At 39.2% G+C, this 24,284-nt stretch overlaps 4 protein-coding genes across 5 annotated transcripts in view; 3 read left to right on the top strand and 1 right to left on the bottom strand.

Moving 5' to 3' along the window:
* Positions 1-3,815, top strand: part of LOC107676502 (integrator complex subunit 5-like) — a 5,404-nt gene extending 1,589 nt beyond the window's left edge. The window contains exon 2 of the mRNA XM_016471056.1: positions 791-3,815. Within this exon, the coding sequence (XP_016326542.1) occupies positions 791-3,815 (3,025 nt within the window). The remainder of the gene's footprint in view (positions 1-790) is intronic.
* A 644-nt stretch (positions 3,816-4,459) lies between these two features.
* On the top strand, positions 4,460-12,869 carry LOC107676501 (neutral alpha-glucosidase AB-like). The gene is made up of 19 exons (XM_016471055.1): positions 4,460-4,609; positions 5,629-5,730; positions 5,969-6,077; positions 6,341-6,468; positions 6,640-6,819; positions 7,537-7,609; positions 7,848-7,929; positions 8,575-8,671; positions 8,764-8,944; positions 9,044-9,197; positions 9,278-9,513; positions 9,650-9,787; positions 10,235-10,343; positions 10,434-10,510; positions 10,787-10,861; positions 10,950-11,063; positions 11,195-11,307; positions 11,398-11,498; positions 11,625-12,869. Exons 1-19 carry the CDS (start codon positions 4,587-4,589, stop codon positions 11,729-11,731), a joined length of 2,199 nt encoding a protein of 732 aa, XP_016326541.1. The 5' UTR covers positions 4,460-4,586; the 3' UTR covers positions 11,732-12,869.
* Positions 12,870-14,566: 1,697 nt separating this feature from the next.
* Positions 14,567-22,022, top strand: LOC107676522 (pre-mRNA-processing factor 39-like). Of its 2 annotated transcripts, none has more exons than XM_016471077.1 (14): positions 14,567-14,659; positions 15,108-15,349; positions 15,445-15,570; positions 15,760-15,878; positions 17,175-17,342; positions 17,708-17,891; positions 17,985-18,089; positions 18,291-18,518; positions 19,602-19,728; positions 19,867-20,138; positions 20,693-20,877; positions 21,060-21,131; positions 21,214-21,382; positions 21,537-22,022. In XM_016471077.1, exons 1-14 carry the CDS (start codon positions 14,602-14,604, stop codon positions 21,606-21,608), a joined length of 2,127 nt encoding a protein of 708 aa, XP_016326563.1. In that variant the 5' UTR covers positions 14,567-14,601; the 3' UTR covers positions 21,609-22,022. The 2 variants fall into 2 exon arrangements, with proteins under 2 accessions (XP_016326563.1, XP_016326562.1); XM_016471076.1 differs by having other exon boundaries at positions 21,534-22,022.
* Positions 22,023-22,585: 563 nt separating this feature from the next.
* The window catches only part of LOC107676523 (UBX domain-containing protein 1-like), a 16,527-nt gene continuing 14,828 nt past the window's right edge, over positions 22,586-24,284 (bottom strand). The window contains exon 10 of the mRNA XM_016471078.1: positions 22,586-22,899. Within this exon, the coding sequence (XP_016326564.1) occupies positions 22,859-22,899 (41 nt within the window). The 3' untranslated portion in view covers positions 22,586-22,858. The remainder of the gene's footprint in view (positions 22,900-24,284) is intronic.

Raw genomic sequence — 24,284 nt, 5'->3', positions numbered from 1 at the left:
CGGCAACCACATGTGACGACCCCGGGCTGGACTCCGCTTCGTCCACAGTGAAAGCCGATCCGGCGATCCACAGCACGAAGTTTAAGTATTTCCTCAGCGACCAGCACGGATCAGCTCTAGGCATGACGAGGCGATATCATCCTCTTTTGGAAGGCCAAACAAAGTAGTTTCGCTTTCACAACGAAGCACACAGCACCTTCACGACATGGTGGTGGCAACAATACTACAGCGAGAATAAAAGTTACGCCTTCTTTCTTTGCGTGAACATTTGGGCGGCGTTATGCAAATCTTCCCAGATAGTGACGTAGGTGTGTGGGGGCGTGTTAGAACGAGCCGTTTTAGGTAGGTGTGGCTGACTCTTAACTTTTATAAAGAATATCTCTTTGGATTTGAGACTTTAGTCTTTGCAACTTTACAGATCTTCTTAATGCACCAAGAGCTTGTAACACTCCAAAGAGAAAGGAAAAATTGAAATCGCATCATATGACCCCTTTAAAGGATTTTCAGGAAAACATAAAACCTAAAACTAATATGAAACAGTTCTTTAAACGGCACAGTTATATTATGTGCACTTATAACATAAAAATTCTTTTGAAAGAATAAATGTTCCATGTTGTTTTTCAACATTGTTTTTAAAGTTTTAAAGTAGATGAAGGATAGCATGTTATACTGCTGTGACTGCTAGACGTGTCATGTCAGAATATACTCAATATCGAAATCTTATTTTATTGCAAAATGTATGTTAAATTTCATTTTCTATGTATTCCAACTGTCTTTTTTTTTTCATCAGTCCTCAAGAGCTGGCCTTAGAAATCAAGGCTTTCATAAGTGGAGTTGACCAGACGCAGGGACGTAAACTCAGCGTTCGGGATCATGCCCGCTGTGCAGTGCGCCTCCTTCGAACTGTCCCAGCCTGCCGTGGAGCCGTCTTGGAGCACTTAAGGGGAGTGTATGATGAATATGTTGCAGCTTTTCTGCAAGACCTGGAGGCAGAGGGTGAAAATGGTGGTAACAGTACAAGTGGAGGAGGCAGCACCAGTGTATCCAATTTGGAGGACGTTATTAAAGAAGTACATGCAGTCCTCTCTGAATTTATCAAACTTAGTCCTAAAGCTTGGGCTCCCCTTGTGTCCACATGGGCCATTGACCTTCTTGGTCAGCTTAGCAGCAAGCATGCAGGACGAAGGGCGGCTCCTCACTCGTCCAGTCTGAATGAGCTGCTGCAGCTTTGGATGTCGTGTGCAGCCACTCGCTCACTAATGGAGTGCTACTCCCAGTGTCTAGCAGCCATGTTGGCCTGGTGCCCCGATGCCTGTGTGGATGCCTTGCTGGACACCTCTGTCCAGCACTCCCCTCATTTTGACTGGGTCGTTGCCCACATTGGTTCAGCTTTTCCTGGCACTATCATCAGCAGGGTGCTGGCTTGTGGCCTCAAAGACTTTTATGCGCACGGATATTCCTCTGCTGAGAAGATCAACCAACAGCAGGCAATAGACAAGAGCAGCAGAGTCCCCAAAATAGGCTCAGTGGTTGGTATCCTTGGGCACTTGGCATCCAGACATTCTGATAGCATCAAGAAAGAGCTTCTCAGGATGTTTCAGGATAGTCTGTCTCCACCCCCTCAAAATGTACCTCCGCATTCATCCGGGGCAGGCAGGTGGGAGAACTCCCCTCATCTCCGTAGGGCCACTGTACCTTTTTTGCTTCAACTGGCTGCTCTTTCCCCCACTCTCCTGGGTGCTGTTTCTGCAGAACTGGTGGAGTTTCTCAGTCCACTCATCCTAATACAACTCCAGGCTCAGTTCCAGGCCTTTCCACGGGAGGAGCTCGAGAATATGTTGGGTCTAGCGGTGCATCTCATAAGCCAAAGCCCTTCGGGTGGAGCAAGGGTGCTGAAGTTCCTTGCAGACACTGCTACACCATCTTCAGTGATCATATCAGGCCCTACACCCTCTCCCCATGATAGTATTCGAGAAGCCTGTGACCGCTTACTGCAAATGCTTCTGCTACATCTTCACAAGCTGGTGCACAACAGACCAGAGGGTGATGAACCCTTCCCACAGTCCTCTGGTGCCACAGCAATGCCGCAAGTTATCCCATTTCTAGAGGAGCTCCAGGGACACATAGGTGATCTGTGTGCTGAAACCCTCCGGCTTGAGCGGAAAAGGCATCTCTGGTTGCATCAGCTCCTGTGTCTGCTATCAGTGTATGGAGGCCCAAGCATGGCCACTGAAGCTTTGTGTCAGCTCTTCACCCAAGCCCGAAACCCAGAGGAACTTGCTCTGGCCTCGCAATTGTATACCCCACTTTCCACTTCACTTTCAGGGTTGCTTTCTTCAACAATATCCCGCTGTGTTGCCCAGATCCACACTCAAACCCTTGACAACAAAGAGTTGGCTCAGCTCCTGAACAACCTGGCTACTGCAGTACAAAGTCAAGAGGAGGACCGTAAAAACGGAGTGGCTGCAATGGGGAGTTCGGCTCAGTCATCGATGGCCGCACAAGTCAGAGTCGCCGTCTCCAGCCACCTTCAGGATTTCTGCCCATTGCTTCTCCATGGCGACACCATGGTATCCAAGGCGGCTGTCCATCTGCTTTCGTGTAGCCAGCTTCCCAGAACTTGCTCTCCAGCTCATCTGTTGCTGATATGTAGAGCAGCGGTGTCTCACTTCTTTGTTTGTTTACGACAGCAAGAGGAGGGTCTTAGGGTAGGGGAAGAGGAAGTGGGCTACTCCATGCGACTGCTGTCACATGTTGCAGCCTACTCTCCTTTGACGCTTAAAGCTGTGCTGCAACAACTGGTGGAGGGAGCCCTGCACAGAGGCAACCGAGATTTGTTTGGAGGTCTGCAGGAGAACCCAGGTGATGACACCACGCAGTCATCCAACCTTGTTCCAGACTTAGGCATCTCCCTCTTGGACATCAACTGCAAATTTGGCACCTCTGTTAACTTCTCTGGTGGTGTGTGGTCCGTTTTCCACGCTGGAGTAATCGGAAAGGGTCTGAAACCTCCATACTCTCCTTCACAACCTGACCCAGATAGAGTCAATCAGAACATGCAGACCTTGTTTGCGGTCATGGTTCAGTGCTGTAGTTCAGGTGGAGGAAGCCCTAATGGCAATGCTAGAAATGGTTCAGCTGGAGATACTGGAAATGGCCGCTTCGCTGTCAGTGAACCTTTCATTTCTGATGAACTTCCCCCAGTTAATGCTGAAGCTGCAAAGGTAATTGCTGTAACTCTGGTGGAGAACATTTGTCTGGATGTAGCAAATGGAGAACTGTCCTGGCCTCCAGAAGAACATGCGAAAACCACTGTTGAGCGAGACATACACATTCGTCGTTGCTTTGAAGGAAATCCTGTTCTGTTCCATCTTCTCCGTGTAGTTGCAGCTGGACGTCCAGCTCTCTGCTACTGCTCCGTCATTTTAAGGGGTCTACTTTCCACCTTACTTGCTCACTGGGAAGCATCAAGAGAGCCATCAGTGTTGGACTCCCCCTGGCATCTTCAGACCTCCTGTTTGCTTGTATCATGTATGGGTGAAGGCCAGCTGCTACCACCAGTGTTGAGTAACATCCATGAGGTTTTCCCTCACCTCTCTCCCTTTGAAGTTAGGCTACTGCTGTTGGGTGTATGGGAGTACATGTGGGGGAACAGCCCAATGCCGCAGAAGTTCTCCTTCTGTGCTGACCAAGGACTTTTCTTTCGGGACTTTTCACGGGACGGCGATGTTGCACGCTATATTGCACCCATCCACAGTGTTCTGCATAAGAACATTGAGCGCCTGGGACACCTTTGTTGGAGGTTCCAAATTTGACAACTGTTAAAATAAGAGAAGTGGTGTTATAAACCCGGGTTCTAAGGTCACAGACTTCTTGCATTCAGATATTTTTCTACATATTGTTAACTTTAAATGTGAAGTTGATATTTCTACGTTTTAAGAGTTGTCAATGTCAATAAAATAGTAACAGATAACCACTTTAAAGCCTAATTGTGACAGTGTTAGGAACTGCTTTTCTGTTAACCATCAGATCTGTTTTTGTACATTTATATTGTCTAGCTTTCTGTAGATTTTTTAAGCACTGAAAAAAGGTTTATGCCTACAGCAGAATATAAGAGACCTCAAAAATTCTGTTTTTGCAATTCTGCACATTGTCTGTTGTTGTTGAGTGACCATAAAAATAAAAATGCATTCATATACCTCTTATTCTGTTGTTAATTTTACAGTACTAGCACTATAGTTATAAAATGAAAAGGTAAAAGCTACATAAAAGTAAAGGCTGCGTGGTTTTAACCAATGGCATACACAGGTTTTGTGCTGTTAGTAGGCCATGTCTAATCTTTATCATCAAAGATCTGCCTAGTTAAAACAAACTAGAACTCGACATGAAACGAACCAATGATGCCTGCCTATCTGTTATATAATATAGTCATCACACAATTATCTTGTGTACACCAGCATGCACGTCAGATGGATTCGTTTCCATGGTAAGTGCGGTCTATAGGGATTCGTTGTTACCCAATAGTGTTCCTGCAAACACACTAACCAACCAACCTCCGGGAGGCTGGGTTTAACGCTGTGTCCAAGATGGCGGTTATCTCCATTGAAAGGTAAAACAAAAGACTAAGCTATCATATCAGTTCGTCGTTAAGGCTTTTTTGAATTTCCTCTTTCTTTATTTTAAGCTAACCGACGGGCGGCTCGTGTGAGATCTGGGCTGTAAATCTGCTGCAGGTGTTGAACGAGCAAGCAAATAGTGGATGTGAATGCGTGGCTGAGCCATCGCTGGCATTATGACGAGTCATCTTTTAATTTACATGACATTGATGTCTTTATACAGCTTTATGGTTGATGTAAAATAGTACAAACGAATATCTTGTATATTGCATTGTTTATTTGCGCATGCATATCTTTTATATTGCATTGTTTATTTGCGCATGCAAAGATCATCCTGGCGTTGATCTTTTTTTGAAAGGCAATCCGAAGGTCGAGTTTGTAGTTTGATCGGTGTGCAATGCTAGATAAAATCTAAAGAGTTTACAGATAGTTTTGTCCTGCACATAGTTGAGACCAACATTGACCCATATTTCTTAATTAAGAGAAAGTTACGCTTTATGGAGTGCACGAGTATATACCATAATAAATTCACAGAGCAAATACAGCTTTTTGAATTATAGTTGTTTTTAATGCATCTTAATGGCATCTCAGCTGCCATTCTGCCAGGTCCTGTGAAGGGACTCTGATCTCCTTTGGATTGTGAGCAATAGCTTTATTGTCCTATCTCTCTCTCTCTTTTTTTTTTTTTTTTAACTACAAAGAAATTAAGAATATCTGTAGAAAATGTATGAGATTGTGTTACGTTCAAAGTGAAAAGGTTGCATTGGTGGATAGTAGATAAGGCAAAAGTACCTGCCACTGTGGAAATGCATGGGTGATTGTGGGTGTTAATTTCCCACCCTGATCCCACATTTAATTACAGACAAGAAGAATTATCCTCAAGGGTGGCAAATAAGGAAATTAATGTAGCACAGACTCTTATTGTTACTCCGCCCTGCTCATTCATTACTCAAACTTGATCCAAAGCAGAAGCCTATTTTAGTTCAAACTTTCTCCTCTTGTACTTTTTTAGGATGGGGCTGCTGTCTGTATTCTGTGTGTGTCTGTTTTTTAGCAGCGCCTTTGCTGTGGATCGGGGAAACTTTAAAACCTGCGATCAGAGTTCCTTCTGCAAGTATGTCAGTTATACTGTTAATCACTACATTATAGGTACACTACACCTCTGCAGTGTACAACTAGGATTACATGTTAAGAATACTGTGAAAGATAACAAATAAATATTATTGGATTATTCTGACATGTAAGATTGAAGTTATCCACCGTATATTCTGTTGTGGTAGTTTAGAGAGTTCTTGACTTGCATCAGCAAAGGCACCAGAGACACAATGATTTTTGTCTCTGTTTGTCCGTAGACGTCAACGGGCACTCAAGCCGGGTCAGTCCCCATACCGAGCTCTTCTGGAAACTTTGGAGCTCAGTGACTCCCGACTGACCCTCCAGCTCATCAATGACAACAATAAGGTCTGTTTCATGCTCTCCTTTAACTGATACCTCTGAAAACAGTATTTTTTGAATTTCTTAGTTAAAAGATCTGCGGAATTTCTTGATATTCAGTGCTTCATTAATTTTGCTCAGGGTCATCTAGTCCCAGAACAATTTTTTTATTTTTATGGTCAAACTAGAGAGGTAGTTAGTCTGACCTTCTTGTTACGTGTCCTGGGATGATGGCCCTGCTCAAAGGCCAGGATTTTGGCTGATTTGGTCTGCTCTCTTGCTGTTTGCAGGTGCACTTGCTGTTGGAGTTGTACAGACTGCAGGGGAATATGACTCGGGTGAAAATAAATGAGCTGAAACCTCTGAAGCCGCGCTTTGAGGTGCCAGACGTGCTCATAGCAGAGCCTCCTACTGAGCCGTGAGTGTGTCTCTGATCTGAGAGTGCACAATGAAATTCAGAGAACAGTCAAACACATGCTTGATTTATTGTGTTCCTCTGAGTAACCTCAGCTCGTCTCTGCTTCTTTCCTTTGCCTCTGATTCCCCTGTCTGTCCGTTTCTCTCTCTCTCCATATCTCTCTTTCTCCAGTCTCTCAGTGTTGTCCAAGGATGATAATGGCATTGTGTTGTCTCTGGGAGCAGAGAGCCAGAGGTTGATTGTTAGTGCCCGTCCATTTAGGCTGGACATCATGGAGGGGCCAGAGGTGCTGCTATCCCTCAATTCTCGTGGCCTGCTAGCCTTTGAGCACCTGCATCTTCGCAAGGACACGTAAGTATTGAGTTTTTCTCTCCTAAACTGGGATTTATTTGGAAGCTGAGGAGAATACCTATAGACTACCTTTGAAAAGTTTGGGTCCGTAAGGTTTTGAATGTTTTTGCTCACCAAGGCTGCATTTATTTAATCAGAAATACAGAACAATCAGTAATATTGCAAAATAGTATTACAATTTAAAATAACAGTTTTCCATTTTAATATAATTTAAAATGCAGTTTATTCCTGTGATGGTTTCAGCAGCCATTACTCCAGTCTTCAGTGTCACATGATCCTCAGAAACAATGTTGAAAACAGTTGTGCTGCATAATATTTACAATTGGAAACTGTGATACATTTTTTCAGGATTCTTTGATGAATGAAAAGTTTAAAAGAACAGCATTTTTTTGAAATGGGAGTCTTTTGTAACAATGTAAGTCATTTTTGGTCAAATTGCTGAATAAAAGTATTAATTTCTTTAAAACAATTGTATTGACCCAATACTTTTGAATGGTAGTGTAGTTGATGGAAAATATTTTTTCTACAAGGATTTAAAAGGATAGTTCACCCCAAAAGTACCCCTGTACTCTCCCATAAGCAGGGCAAAGTATTGGATAGTTTGCTGCAGAGTATAGGAGATTTTGTAAATGTCAGTGGTGAATGCAAACGATTCACTACTTAAGCCTTACTATTGTTATTCTCTCTTTTGTGTGTATGTTGGGTGTGTTATCAAAGGCAAGCCAAACCAGATGGTGCTGAGGTTAAAGAGAGTGTAGATGGAGATCAACAGCAAGATGAAGGCGAGAAGGTCAGTAGCTGTATTCGTGCATTTGTGGGTGTGCTCAGGTAAATGATACTACAACAGGTTTCACTGTCATCTTGCCACGTCTTCACTTAAAACCAACATGTCCGGTTGCTGTACCTGATCAGGTTTAGCAGCTTTATGGAGCGGTTGTGCAACACTAACGTGTGTGAAAGTACTATAGTAACTAAAGAAGTATGACCTGATAATCATCACATTGAGAATTTTTTTTTCTACACAATAGGATGAGGATGGAGAGAGTGATAAAGAGGAAGACGGACTGTGGGAGGAGACATTTAAATCTCATACAGATACCAAACCAAATGGTATGTTTCTACATCAGTTCAATTTCCAAGAAACCGCTTGACGAGTGCAGTTTTTAAATTGGTGTTCACGTGTTTCCTATTGAAACAGAAAGTTTGGGTGAAGCATCTTGAAGGGTTTATTCCTTTTTTTAAGTAGCCAGCCTTCAGTGTCACATGATCCTTTAGAAATCATTCTAATATGCTGCTTATTGTCAATGTTGAAAACAGTTGAGCTGTAACATTTTTGTGGAAACTGCGATCGGACTCTTTGATGAATAAAACATTAAAAAGAACAGTATTCATTTGAAATATAAATCTGTTGTAACATTATAAATGTGTTTGTCACATTTGACCATTTGATTTAAAGCATCCTTGTGGCATAATAGTATTAATTTCTTTAAAAAAATCTTACTGACCCCAAACTTTTACTTCTAACAGTTAATGTAGTCAACTTTTTAGCATACACTGTAGCATATTAGAGCATATTGATGGCCTCCAAGCTATCAGAGATGGACTTAAACTTTTATTACATGTGGTCTTACACACAATAATGAAATGTTAATATTTATATTTGAAAGTTTCACTAAGTTGAATGTTATTATTTGCGATAAGATGGCATACTAATGAATATCATTTGTTGATTTTGTTTTCAATATTTTTTTTTAGGCCCCACATCGATAAGTTTAGACTTCTCCTTGCCTGGTGTAGAACATGTATATGGTATTCCAGAGCATGCTGACGACCTAAAACTCAAAACTACAGAGTGAGTATACATCTTAATGTACAGAAATCAAAATATACCACCAATGAAACAGTTAGCAGTAAAGTATATATATATTTTTTTTCTTCTTCTAGTGGTGGTGATCCTTACAGGCTTTATAACCTAGATGTGTTTCAGTATGAGCTCTATAACCCTATGGCCTTATATGGATCCATACCCGTCATGCTAGCCCATAACACACAGAGAACCATGGGTATTTTCTGGCTTAATGCAGCTGAGACCTGGGTGGACATCAGTTCTAATACAGCGGGAAAGGTAAGAGGTCGCTAGGCTCTCTATATTATAATCTCTTATTATAGTGTATTTTAAAAATCTTTTACTCTTAACTTTGTTACTTTTGTCTTTTTCTTTCAGACTGTCTTTGGTAAGATGCTAGATTTTGTTCAAGGCTCCAGTGAGAAGCCACAGACGGATATCCGTTGGATCTCTGAGAGCGGTATCATTGATGTCTTCATCATGCTTGGGCCCAAACCATCAGATGTCTTCTCACAGTATGCCTCTCTCACAGGTAATTGCTCTAAACTACACCAAAACCCTTCCCTTCAGGCTTGAGTCAGAAATATTGTGGGTCTTTTTTTCACTCTCTAGGCACCCAGTCCTTCCCTCCCCTCGCCAGTCTGGGCTATCACCAGTGCCGCTGGAATTATAATGACCAGGAAGATGTGAAGTCAGTGGACCAAGGCTTTGACCAACATGACATCCCTTATGATTTCATATGGCTTGACATAGAGCATGCAGATGGCAAGCGCTACTTCACCTGGGATCCCCACAAGTTCTCTCAGCCTAAAGAGATGCTTCAGGGCCTAATGGACAAGAGACGCAAGGTCAGCCACAGTTGTTGTAAAACTACAGTATGGAATGATTTTCTTCTAATCATTCTATATATATATATATATATATATATATATATATATATTAAAAAAAATATTATTTTGTGATGATAATTTTGTTTGTGAACAGATGGTGGCTATAGTAGACCCCCACATCAAGGTTGATAGTGGCTACAAGATCCACAGCGAGATTACTTCTAAAGACTTCTACGTTAAGAACAAAGATGGCAGAAATTATGAAGGCTGGTGCTGGCCAGGTGGGAAGTTTGTTTTTAAATGTTGTTTACTTATACAGTACCGTTCAAAAGTTTGGGGTCTGTAAGTTTTTTTTATTTTTATTTTGTTATTTGAAAAAAGTCTCTTGTGCCCACCAAGGCTGCATTAATTTGATATTGATATTTTGATATTTTAAAGTGTAATTTATTCCTGTGATGACAAAGCTGAATTTTCAGCAGCCATTACTCGCCATTACTCCAGTCTTCAGTGTCACATGACCCTTCAGAAATCAGTCTAATATGCTGATTTGCTGCTTGAGAAATATTTCTAATTATCAATTTTGAAAACAGTTGTGCTGCTTAATATTTTTGTGGAAAATGTTATATATTTTTCCAGGATTCTTTGATGAATAGACAGTTCAAAAGAACTTAAAAAAAAAAAACGTAACAATGTAAAAGTCTTTACAGTCACTTTTGGTTCATTATTTCATGCAGACTAGATTGTTTGTGAAGTCATAACTCTGTTTTTTCTTTCTTGTCTCAGACCTCTTTGGGTTGATTATCCCAAGGACACAGCAACTTTCACCATTGATGATGAATTCCTAATTGGTGAGAGATAAAAAAAAAAAAAAAGTAGTTTTTAGTAAAAAAAAAAAAAAAATCACATTTATAATGTGTTCTGTTTTTTTTGTTGTTTAGGAAGCGATTTGTTGGTTCACCCAGTCACTGAGGAAGGGTCTCGTGGGGTCACAGCCTATCTGCCTGGAGCTGGAGAGGTGATACTGTAAACTTAAATACTGCATGAATCAAAATCTCTCTCTTTCAGGAAATGCTGATAAAATGCTAGCTAGAATGAGCATATTTACGCCAATAATATTTTCTACCACCAGCTTTGTTGTTCATGCCAAAACTTTTCTTATCATGGGGGCTTAAACGTTAAAATTAATGGAAATGTATATAATATGTTGAATGGTACATTAGATTAACTCGTGTTCATTTACTCACATTTTCAGCATGATGCTTCATCCTGTTTTCCTTTTTTCCATATTTAGGTTTGGTATGATGTCCACACCTTTCAAAAACACAATGGCGCACAGAATCTCTACATCCCAGTCACTCTTAGCTCTGTAAGAGTCATTCCTTGTTCAAGAAAAACATGTTTACTTGAGTTTTATATCCACCTCATCATTTATTTGGTGTTAATTTTTGTTTTAGATCCCGGTGTTCCAGCGTGGTGGCTCTATCATCCCTCGTAAGGACAGAGTTCGAAGGTCATCTGCCTGTATGGAAAATGACCCATACACCTTGTATGTGGCCCTTAGCCCTAAGGTAAAGAGCTAGTTCTTTCTGTTGACTAATTAAACAAATTGTATAATTTAATTGAATTGGAAAAAAAAGAGTATTTTAACTTTTCTTCTCTCTATCTCTCTTTCTTTCTCTTTTTTTCACACACTTTTTAGAAATTTGCTGAAGGCAAGCTCTACATTGATGATGGCCATAGTTTTAACTATGATACAAAGAAAGAATTTATTCACCGGAGCCTCACTTTTGCCAATAATGCTCTCACCTCCAGGTATTTATATTAATCTGTCCTTTACTTATCTGCTTCATTGTCCAAACATTTTTGGATTCAATTCTATAAAAATACTTTCCTTCATCTCAGCAACCTGTGCCCAGTCTGTAATTTCTTAACCTCATCATGGATTGAAAAAGTTCTCATTCTGGGTGCCAGCAAACCCAGCAAGGTGGTTCTTAAAATGGATGGTAAGATATTTATTCAGTTCTCCTGAACATTGTAATAAGAGAAAATAATATCTTATATTACAATGAAAATGACCTCAGTGTCTGAGTTTATATGGCATGCTAATCTTCTCATACTCTCTCAAACAGGCAAAGAAACCCCTGTGGACTTTGAGTTTGATTCTTCCATGTCAGTGCTAACCCTCCGTAAACCTGGGATGAATGCTGGGGACGACTGGACCCTGCTGCTGCAGTAGCTCACTGCTGGATCTCTACAGTGGCTGGGGCCAGATGACATGAGATCAAAAAACAAAAAAAAATCACTTGAAAATTTCATCAGTTGAAAATTTCACTCTTAATTCATAAACACATTGAGCACTTACAAATTCAACAATTCAAAAGTGAACAAGTGGTGCAGTGGGTCATAGATATTTCTCAGTGCTACAAAGAAATGGATCCAACTGGCAGGGTCAGACAGTACATGCTTTCCATTTTAAATGTAGTAATGTTGTTGAAATGTCAAAAGCTTTGTTTTTAATTTCGTGTAGTGAAAAGTAGTATTAAAATCAGATTAACTGAATCATACAGTGGCTTTAAATCATTTCAGGGCAGCAAATGAGAGTGTTAATTGTATTTAAACTCTCGGAGCACAGTGAAAACCCAGTCATTACTGAAGTGAATTGGTCTTTAACAAATAGATTTGCTCCTTTTCAAAGATAAGACAACACAACAGGTTCACAGATCAATGCTATTTTTCCTATTAGATTGTTAAAATGTTAAAGCTCTAGAAAATGGTTTAACTATGATCATATCAGGGGTTTTAGAGTTCAGTTTTGAAAAAGTAAGTTCTTCATTGGAGACTAATAAGCTCTATTTGCTTATGGCCTATTTAGTTAATTTGACGGGGGGTCTTGGGTTTGGATTGTTTTACAGGGGAATAACCCACTAAATCAGTGAGTTTATTTTGTCTTGTTGCTTACATTTTTGTTTTCTAGAGCACTTGAATATGCTGTTTTTGGTGTGGGTAGGGTGGTTTATGTTTTGTGCCCGCAAAGCAGAATGAAATGGTCAGGCACTTATAATCATTCCAACCTAATCTACTGTGATGGTGAAGATGATTTGTGGAGTTAATTTTGTCATCCACTATAAAATTATTGATCTCGTCAAAATGACTGAAGTAAATGTTTTAAGCAGGGCCGCTCATGAAGGAGGGCTTTGTGTACATTCCCGTTTGACCATTACTGCTCTGTGTTGCTGATTTTCCACTTGTTTCATTCCATTTTTGAGGGTGACCCTGAAATCTGAAAATGTGAGGCAAAAGGTAATGTCTACAGTTCTGATTAATGAGTGTTCAAATGAGATGGTAATAAAAATTGCTGTACATTCCCAACTGCATTTGTTTGTCTTCCCTCATCTCTATGGCAGCACATTCATGGAAAATATTAAATTAACGTTTCGATTTGAAAAGCAAGTTATACCTAATTAAATAATTTTATGATAGTTGCTTATTCCATTTAAAATGATCTGCTTGAGATTAAATGGTATTAAGCAATAATACTTAAATAAATTATGCCTTTTTTTTATATTCATAGAACTACAAAATTGTTTGAAGTTATGTATAAACAAAAGTGGCGCCAGACTGTATTTAATTTTTTAAAATTATTAATCATTGTCACTTCCACTCAATTGAAAAGCTAAAATTAAGGTATAATTTTATGAACTTAATGTCTAATGTTTTTACGTTTGACATAAGGTAGCTCAACACTCCTTGGAAGCAGTAGGGGTGGGCGATATGGCAAAAATATCACGATTGATAAAAATCTTTGTCTATTTTATCTTTGCTATTAAAAAATAAAAACAAAGATACATACCAATACACATAATATACAAATAAAACAAACAGTGCTTTATTCTTCAGGTAGGCTACAGTAGGTGTATTTAGCAGTAGCTTTCAAGAATTTGAATTAACAAATATAAAAATAAAACGCTTTATACACTATATACATCAATTATACACTGATTCGTATTAAAACAACTATTAGTTCAGACTCTATTACTTCATTCAACAGCAGTGTGTGATTTTTCTTTGTTTTGTTGTTTTAATAACATTAAAGGGATAGTTCGCAGACAAAAAAAATCTGTCATTTACTCACGTTCAAGTTGTTTTAAACCTGAATGAGTTTCTTTCTTCTGTTGAACATTAATATTATTTTGAAGAATGTGGGTAACCAAACAGCTGCTGGTGCACTTTCACAGTATTTTTCCCCCTAGTATTAAAGCCAATGGGTACCAGTAACTGTTTGGTTACCCACATTCTTCAGAATATCCTTTGTGTTCAGCGCAAGAAATAAATTAATACAGATTTGGGACAACTCGTGAGTAAATAATGACAGAATTTACATTTTTGGGTGAACTCTCCCTTTAATGACAAGTGGCAGCATGTTTTACTATTGTCTGCTGTGCACACATCTATTTACAAGCACACATCCTTTTTCTCTCAACTGTTTACTTTCACTTTAGACATAACCAACTGTGTTTATATGTAAACCGTGTGTGTTTTTGACAGTATTAGCGCAACCAGATGCGAAAGAGAACTTAGTCCAGCAATCGGGCGCTGTTTGACAGGCTTTTTAGCTTGCTTGTGCTTTAGATGTACGCGCTCAGAACAGCACACAAATGAAATGTTTAACCGGCAAGGCTTTAAAGCACATGTAAATAATGTACTTTTGTGATTGCGAATAAGTGTAGTGTCCCGTGAGTGTAACTACCGCCGAGTTAACATTTGATGTGAATGTGTGTCGCTTCGTACAGAGACGGAGGCGCCAGAACTGCAACTGATAGAATTTGCGCTGTAGCGCGATACTACTATATTTCTTCAGATGCACATCGTGAAGACATTTTAATCATCCACAATCAAAAATCGTCATATTGCACACCTCTATTTCCAAGTAGAAGGTGGGAAAATCCGAATTTCGGTTTTGGAACGCAGCATTATGGCAGTGGTATGACGATACAGACCTTGCTATCGACATTCTACTGCGACAAAAAAAAAAAAAAATCTACTGCGACAGTAAAATGAAAGAGCAGGGGTCGCACATTATATGCGTAATTTGTTGTGTGGTCAATAATGGCGGCGGAAAGCACAGAGGACCTGGGCAACAACGCGGAACTCACAAACCCTTCAGGTTTCCCTTTAAAAGTTACCTAATAAAATACCGAGTTTGTAAGCATGTGTGAAGAGTTTGTCGCATTCATTTCTTAAACATTTCTTAATATAGCTAGCGATGTACATAACTATTGATTTATTGATTCATACTTGAGCATTGTTATCCCATATAACGTTAAGTTGTTTGACGCGTTCATGATAAGGTTAATACGAAGATTAAGTTGCAGACTAACCTTTATAAATGGTTCATTAATAAATCACCTGTCGTCAACAAAATATGTAACACTTTGTGTCCAGGAAGATTATAGCGAGACCAAAGCGAGATTCAATGTTACCAATTGTAGTATCATAGGTTCACTAGGATAAACTATTATTACCCCTGTATTCTACATCATAACACAATTCAATTATTGAATTATTGAATTGAATTAAACTGCAGTCTATTTAATCAAATGCATTGCTTTCAGTTACAGAGCTTTATGAGCCTGAGGTTGCAGACCTTCCCAAGCCAGATGTTGAGGAGTCAGCGCAGAGTGGTGCGGATGGAGGAGACACAGGTGCCCCAAAGGCATCCTACACAGTAGAAGGAGAAGAAGAGGAGGATGAGGGAGAGATGCCTACAGACTTCGAGAGACTTTGGAAACTTACCAGCGACAATCCTCAAGATTTCAACAGCTGGACTGACCTCCTGCAGTATTGTGAACAAGAGGTGAATGTGTTGTAAACAGATTGCAGTGCTTTGTTATTGGGACGGCACCAAAATGTTAGTTGGTTTTATGTTTTTCATTTCATTATTTATTGCAGTGCCACATGAGAGCTTGCCGTCAAGCCCTAAATGTGTTTCTGCTGAGGTATCCTCTGTGTTACGGTTACTGGAAAAAGTTTGTGGATCTTGAGAGACGTGCCGGTCACATCAATAAGGCTGAAGAGGTAAGAACATGCATAGATGGACATTTCAGTCAAATACGAAAGAACAGGAACAATCTCCAAACAGAAAATTACTTCAGTTATGGTTGTCATACTATTGTATTCACTTTTCTGCAATTGTGTAATATTTAAAAATGATTTGTAGATAATATTGCAGTGGAGATGTAAAGCTGTATTTGGTTCCTTTGACAGGTGTGTGAACGAGGTTTGAAAGCCATCCCTCTCAGTGTTGATCTCTGGATCCACTACATCAACCTGCTGCTGGGAACGCTCAACATGAACCTGCCTGAGTCAATGCAGCGTATCCGCAGGTACCACTGACAAAAGAAACACTACCCTTGCAGCCTTTTTTTACGAGGATGCAATTTCAGCTTCCATTTTTATTCTATAATATTGTTAGATCCAGTTTCTAGATCTCTTTCTCCTTCTGGAAATAGCAGATTTTTTTCTGAAAGTCAGTCGGCACTTTTGCCAAGTTAACTTTACAAGCCAAGAGATAGATGCAGGGGAAGCGCAAGAGGCAGGAGATGACATGGTGATAGTATATGAGCGGAGTTTATTGAGTAACATTAGTTGCGTCTTTCTCAAAGCTCTGTCTGGCAAAATTCAACAAATTCGGCAAGTGGTTCTCCTTAACGTTATTCTTGTAAATGTTATTATCCTTAACATTTACAGCAAAGATGGACAATTAAGGCTGGAATACACTGCACAATTGTTGCTCAGATTTTTGGCCCAATTAACAGACTGTGCAAGTTGACACCGGTTGCCGAAATTTAGAACCAGTCTTCAGATTTGAGTTGACAGATTTCATAGGAAATCACGTAGTGTATAATGGGCCTTTTTTTTTTGCTTCAGACTATGAATTCGTCCTGTCAGAGCCAGAGGATCTCAAACATGCTTGATATTTTTTTAATCAATTTTAGAGCACATATTGTTTTCATTTGTAATGTTTCTGCATTAGTTTGTTGTGTTCAGAACAACCTGAAAGTCTGGTAGTCGGTTATCCTCAATCATTTAGTGTAGGATGCCCAGTTTTCCTCCGTAATCATTTACAAGTTGGCAAATAAATGATGCCTAGTGTTTTACAATCTGTTCAAATTTGAAAAGTTGTGAGTGTATTCCAGCCTTTAGGTAAAGCTTATCTAAAGGAAATTGTGATCATCTTTTTTTTTTTTTTATCCCTGTTGTGACGTATATCCAAGTGAAATGGCTTTTCAAACAAGAAGAAATACAGGGGTGGACTTATTTTGTCCATCTGGAATTGATTAGATCATTGTCATGTGCTAATTGCTGCATTCTCATGTGAGTGACTTGGTTGCTTGAGGTCACATGTCATCAGAAAAAAGCTGTGCAAGGGGGCAGGGATGTTCATGTTTTGCGTTAAAGATTACAAGGGCACATTATTTAAAAAAAATAATGAAAAAAATAAATATATACATGGATAAGTTATTTAAAATAAACATTGCAGTATTTAATAAAAAATAAGAGTGGTCAAATTTGATTTCATGGGAAGGTATTACCATGCTTTACAGCAATAAAACATAAAAAAAAAAAAACATAGCATGAAAAGTAATGTCCTGTCCTGTCCTGTCCTGTCCTCTCCTCAGTGTGTTTGAGGAGGCATTTGCAGCCGCTGGCTGGGACTTCCATTCAGACAGGCTGTGGGATCTGTACGCCGAGTGGGAGAAGGAGCAGGGCAACCTGAAGTTCACGACTGACGTCTACGACCGAGTACTGAGGGTCCCCACACAGCTCTACAACACACATTATGAAAAGTACTCTATGCTCATGAATCATATGTTATATGTGTTAACATAATTTTGTTCCTCGCACAACTCCTCAGATTTGAGGCACACAATCCACATACCACAAACACACACGCATGGATTTGTGAGAATTTTTTTACCATTTCTTCTCAAGCTCATATTCTGTGATCTCTTTCCCCCTTTATATTTAGATGCAGCTGAATGCATCAACAAAAGCCTAATTGGTAAACTGTCAAACACTTGCAGTTAAACACTTCAAATCCAGATCACCAAAATATCACAAAAATTATTTTGCTTTCAGAGTCCATAAAAATCATGATGACCCTTACGTTGAACAAGGCTGATGCTCTCTGAATTTCTGTCTCTTCTCTCAGACTGAAAACTCACCTAACCTCCCACCCACCTCAGGACGTCCTGTCCCCTGAGGAGTACAGTAAGGTGAGGAATGAGTACAAACAGAGCCAGATTCAAGCCAAAAAAGAGAGATCTGATATCTGCGCTGAGGAAGAAGAGAGACCACCAGGGGAGGAAGAGCCTGCAGACAATGGCAAGGACTCGGTAACTCACTTTTTCATCTGTAATAGAAGTTTTCTTCAACTGGTGTGATATTCTAGAGATGATCAATTTAATCGTTAATATATTTTTATGCAGGAAGAAGCTGTGCAGAAGATGCAGGAGCTTCTGCTGGTCAACAGAGAGGAAGTGTACCAACAAAATGAAGCAGAAGTCAGGAAGAGATGGAACTTTGAGGATGCTGTATGTTCCAGAACTGTTTCTCAGAAAGATGCTTCATAGTGCATCAGGAAACACTTATGTTTTCTATAAAAATAACTGACTAACCAGACTTGAAAATCTTGCTGACTCAAACTCATACTTCAAATGTGTATGGATTGTGTATGAAGTATTTCTGTCAATTCACCTTCCTGTTGCTTGATTCCTTCTCTCCTTTTTTCCCAGATTAAAAGACCTTATTTCCATGTGAAGCCTCTTGATAGAGCCCAGCTGAAAGCCTGGCAGAGCTATCTGGACTGGGAGATTTCAGAAGCAGAAACAGCGGCAATGGAAGCTGAAGGGGCGGCTTTGGAAGGCTCAAAACAAGAGTGTGTAGCTGGGCACAAGAGAGTACTGATTCTGTTTGAACGCTGTCTCATTGCTTGTGCACTCTATGAGGAATTCTGGAATAAAGTAAGTAGAAGGGAGATCCAACAACCTGTTCTTAAAGATCACAATAGCTGCGTTTCCACTGTCAGGCCAATACGGGTGTGCTAGTGCGTGCCAGTGCTAGTCGCGTTTCCACTGTCACTTCCGGGGCTTCCTAGGGGCCAACAGCCAGGGTTTTTTGGCCCGCCGAATACCTTAGGCCAAAGCGGGCCAGCTCGGGCTTGAGGAGTGGTCATGAACAAAGGCAGAGTTTCTCCAAGTCTGGAGTGCTAGCGCCGCGGATCATTTCATATAGTTAACAGCTATAACACCAGCATTAAAGACTTTTAAAATAATTTTAGCTCAAAACTCACTTTCAGACAGCAGTGAGTGTTTGAAATAACTTCTGTTTGAGATCCGATGTGGATTATGATCACCATACAAGGCAGAAATATTTATATGTGATGCAAAAGACTATGCACACTAGCCATTACCATAGTAAACATGGTAAATATGACCGCTTGAAGAAAGCAGACAAATCATATAGGCTATCACAATCATGTATTTATTAAGTTACATATTTTGTCTGTCAGTAAGTATAGTCTCTTTATACCTGACTGTCTGATGTTCATATTTAGCTCCACGCATGTCATAAAATATATCATAATCATAGATTTGTTCAGGAGCTCCCTCTGTGTGACTAATTTTGATCAGTTATGATCAATGTATCACTTATTATTGTAAAACTGGTAAAACATAGATGCTTTGGTTTTAAATCTAAATAAACGACAAAAAATGCAAACAAATGGCCACTTTTATCATGTTCGTTTTGTGATCTCGCTTGTTCCAGTGATTTATTTCTGATTAGTTTTCTGATAAGCCTTCTCTTTGTTGGTGAAATGATGAGGCTGCGTGACGTTGTTCCAGAGAGGTGTGTAAAGGGCGGGTTTTAGTGAAGCGCTGCGGAGCTTCTGGCCCAACGGTGGAAATGCAGCGTGAACCCAGCCCCCCCGGCCCATTGAAAGCACTAGCTCGACAGTGGAAAAGCAGCTATTGATCGGTTTTATAATATTACTGACTTATAAAACTTTTTTGTTGCATTTTGTAAGCTATTTATGTGTGTTACAGTATGTGCATTACCTGGCACCACACGGGCTGGAGGAGGTGCGTAATGTGTATCGCAGAGCTTGTGAAATCCATCTTCCGTACAAACACAGCATCCACCTTCAGTGGGCCTCGTTTGAGGAAAAACATGGTGAGACAGTAAGTTTAGCATAGAAAAAATAGACTAGCCTAAGATATGAAACATATTTCATAGAAATGTGGATTTGTTTTAGCTACTGCTGGAAGTGTACATTAGAGTCTCACATTTTGTTTCTTTTCCTTCCCATAGGTATTATATCAGAGGCACAGCGTATTCTAGAATCACTTGAGATGACAGTGCCTGGTTTGGTTGCGGTGCGTCTGAGGAGAGTAGGTCTGGAGCGGAGAGCAGGACGTTTGGATGTGGCGGAGGCACTGCTGAAGGGGACGGTGGAACAGAGTAAAGACAATCCCCCACTCCATGCCTTCTACTCCATCAAACTGGCTCGCTTTCTTCACAAGCTGTGCAAGAACCCTGCCAGGGCCCACACTGTTCTTCAGGAAGCCATAGAGCTGAGTCCGGTAAAACACCAGCGTTTGACATTTTATAAACACTACCATTCAAAAGTTTGGCATCAGTAAGATAAAAAAAAAAAAAAAAAGAGTACTTTTATTCAGCAAGGATGCATTAATTGATCAAAAGTGACAGTAAAGACATTTATAATGTTACAAAACATTTGTTTCAAATAAACGCTGTTCTTTATTCATGAAATAATCACTGTTTCCACAAAAATAGTTTTCAACAACAATAATAAGAAATGATTTCTGAAGGATCAAGTGACACTGAGAACTGGACTAATGGCTGCTGAAAATTCAGCTTTGCCATCACGGGAATAAATTACATTTTAAAATATATATAAAGAAAAGTTATTTTATATTTTCATAACATTTTACAATATTACTGTTTTTACTGTATCTTTGATTAAGTAAATGCAGTCTTGGTGAGCGTGAGACACTTCTTTCAAAAACATTTTAAAAAATTATAATGACCGCTTTTGAATGGTATTACTGAAAATTATCACAATACATTGCACCACAATACCAATATTTCATGACTCTGGGATTCGGATCCTCAGGATAATGGTAGATTGTATCAGAACCTTCTGGAGCTGGAGATGTCAGGTGACCTGCAGACTAATGGAGGTGGGATTCTACAGTGTGTGGCCAAAGCTCTTGCTGCTCCTCTCTCCCCAAAAACCAAAATCCTTTTCTCACAACGTGGCCTGCAATTTTCTGAGGACTTTGGGAGCACAGTACAGAGGTCAGAATTAATTCGGACCATTGTGGAAGTAGCTTCAGCACAAGTGATAAAACATGTTTATTATAATAAATTACAAATGTATTATTATTATCATTTTTATTCACTACATTCTATTTTTCCGTGTCGATTCAGCATTACTAGGTTTACTTAAATGTTTCTTAATGTTTTTCTTGTGTTATCAGTGTGTTGAGCATGTATGAGGAGCACCAGAGGCTGCTGAAGGAACATGATGCAAAGAGACAAGCAGAGAATAGGTGAGCTCAAAAAACACAGAGATCTCCATTTTACATTCAGTTGTGAATGCTTTTTGAAAGTGCGCTTGCTTTTTTCCTTAAGCGATAATGATGATCCAGAAAAGATGAGCAAAATGGACGATGCATCTGCCTTGACGGCGCCACAGACGGTTCCACCCACAATGCCTCACGTTCCCATGACAACACCACCTCCCTCTATGATGGGCGGAGACATGAGTGGATCATACGGGAGCTATGGCAGCTGGTACCAGGTAAAGGATTGAATGAGCACATTAACATCGTATTGTTAAAGCACTGCATTTACCCAGTAGGAGGCAATTAAAGCTTTAAAAGATTAAACTCATGATTCAGTGCATCATGATTTAAAATGTGTATTGTATACAAATATTGTCCGTGTCTCAGCAGCAACAGTATGGAGGGTATGGCAGCTACCAAAACCCATGGAACCAGTACAATCAGTACTACCCTACCAGTTAAATCCCTTCAAAGATGGAGGTCTGGGGTGCTGCTTCATGTGATCCACTCATACATCCTCAATCCTCCAAAAGCCACAGCAGTGCGTATCTTGAGCCAGTGTCAAAAGCGTGAGGGATAAATGTACAAATCTATTATGATGTTTTTAAAGGATGTTACCCTCTCTTTCCCTGAATTTTTGGTACTAAGTGCCACCTTACAACCTAAAAGGCATTTGTAGATAGATATATATATATATATATATATATATATACCTGTTCATGCTTGGTTTTGAAGTAATTTATCTGTGAATTAAGTCAAATTTATTGACTTCCTGAAATGTATTGTGAACATTTTTCTGTTGACCATTTTGTACCAATTATTTTAAAATGTTTAAATGTAGGTTTATTCTGTGCAGTCACCATCTTATAATTTTAATAAAATATAATGCATACAAGATATGTTGTAATAAATGTAGTTTTTACTTAATTGACTTTTCATAGATGATGGCAGATGAAAGACTTTCATTGTCATCTTGTATTTTATATATTTTTTCCATTTTTAAAAAAGTGTTTTTAATGTTTCACATCTGTGGTTCTCAGCCAGGGGCCTTAATTTTTTATATTAAAATATTAATATATAACTAATATTAAGTGTATTATTAATGTATATAAACAATTTGTGTGCATTTATCAAAAGGTTAGGAACCACTGCTTTAAATAGTAAAGGTAATTTGCTACGATTGTCCAATTCTGATATTCAATTCAGATAATCACTGATGTGTTTTTAAAGATTTTTAAACCCTTTTTCAAACATGAATATTACAATTTGGTATAGCACAATTCTTGATATTGACTATTTTAAGAGCTAAAAGTCACTGTATATGCAATATTTAGAAGCTTCTGCTTTAATTACAGATTTTGCCTTTACTTACAGATTTTGCCTTTACTTCCAAAGCCAATATAAAATTCCAATCATAAAACTAAGATGAGTAAGATACATTTTATTGTTGAAAATTTCTTTTTTCCATGTGGCAAAACAGAAAGGCAACACCACCTTCTCAATGTTCATCATTGTGAAAACTCGCGTGACCCTTTATTAAGCAATATCAACAGGTTTACGTTTAATGAAATTATTGATCAATTCACTGCATTGCATGTTTGGCGCTTTAAGTGAAATCATTGCAGTCCACTGATTCATAGTCTCCATAGAGAAATCCTTTTGAACTTGCATTGACGTCTGGAAGAACAGCTTGTTTCTATAATTGTTTCGCTTCATTTCTTTGTGACGACAAGGACGGCAGAAGGCACCAAACCTGTCAAGTAAAACAAAAGATCCATAAATGCCAGATGTTAAGCACTAAGTCTGAAGATAAAAAAGCTACGGTTAATTCCTCAGAGACAAAGAACTGATCATTTTAGTTCTATATCACTAATCAATATCAACCTTATTTAACCCTTGCGTGGTCCTTATTTGTGAACCACACTCATGTTCCTTAGTCAAAAGTGACTGGACACCTGAAATGTAACTTTTTTCTTCAGTAAAATCAAAGTAATATATTTTTGTTTAATAATATTTTGCATTTTGAGAGAATTTTATGGTACTAATTAATATTTCTGCAATAATTATCAATTTTTCCCCATTGAAAACAATACAAAATCTTTTTTTTTTTTACATATTTTAAAAATATATACTGTATTTTTTTTTCAGATTAGCGCCATCTGGTTATAAGAAAAAGTAAAAACGTGTAATGTCATGGTGTAACCACTAGGTTCCAGTATAGCTCTCTATAGAGCAGCTTGTGAATTGCCTAGTTGTTTTTAGACATATTTTTATTAGATGGAAGATTTTAATATACATTTAAACAATCTCAAAGACTACTTTTGTCAAGTTTTAGATATTTTTTTGTTAGAAATAGTGATTTGAAGTGTTAGTTTTTGCATTATGATTACAGTCAAACCTGAACATTGTGTTAGAAAGAGAACACAAGGAAGCATTTTGTTACCCATTTTTTGGTTCAGAATTTAATAAAAAAATGCAATTCAATCATAAGGCTTTATGAAAACATTTTTAAAGGGGTCATATGATGCGATTTCAATTTTTCCTTTCTCTTTGGAGTGTTACAAGCTCTTGGTACATAAAGAAGATCTGTAAAGTTGCAAAGACTAAAGTCTCAAATCCAGAGATATTCTTTATAAAAGTTAAGAGTCAACCACACCTACCTAAAACGGCTCGTTCTAACATGCCCCCACACACCTACGTCACTATCTAGGAAGATTTGCATAACACCGCCCAAATGTTCACACAAAGAAAGAAGGCGTAACTTTTATTCTCGCTGTAGTTTTGTTGTTTCCGCTGCCATGTCGTGAAGGCGCTGTGTGTTTCGTTGTGAAAGCAAAACTACTTTGTTTGGTCTTCCAAAAGAGGACGATATCTGCTTTGTCATGCCTGGAGCTGATCCGTGCTGGTCGCTGAGGAAATACTACAACTTTGCGCTGTGGATCGCCGGATCGGCTTTCACCGTGGATGAAGCGGAGTCCAGCCCGGGGTCATCACTTGTGGTTGCCGCAAGCCCCCCCGCCGCCGCTCACTCTAGCCCCCGGTCTCTGCTCATTCTAGGCCGCCGCCGCTCACTCAAAGCCGCCGTGTGTGACGCTGTGTTACGTTGTGAAAGTGAAACTACTTTGTTTGGCTTTCCAA

Source organism: Sinocyclocheilus anshuiensis, unplaced genomic scaffold (genome assembly GCF_001515605.1).
Source record: "Sinocyclocheilus anshuiensis isolate Anshui unplaced genomic scaffold, SAMN03320099.WGS_v1.1 scaffold64, whole genome shotgun sequence".
Classification (NCBI taxonomy): Eukaryota; Metazoa; Chordata; class Actinopteri; order Cypriniformes; family Cyprinidae; genus Sinocyclocheilus; species Sinocyclocheilus anshuiensis.
Note: the sequence above shows the minus strand (reverse complement) of the source record. Positions and strands in the feature narration are given on the sequence as shown.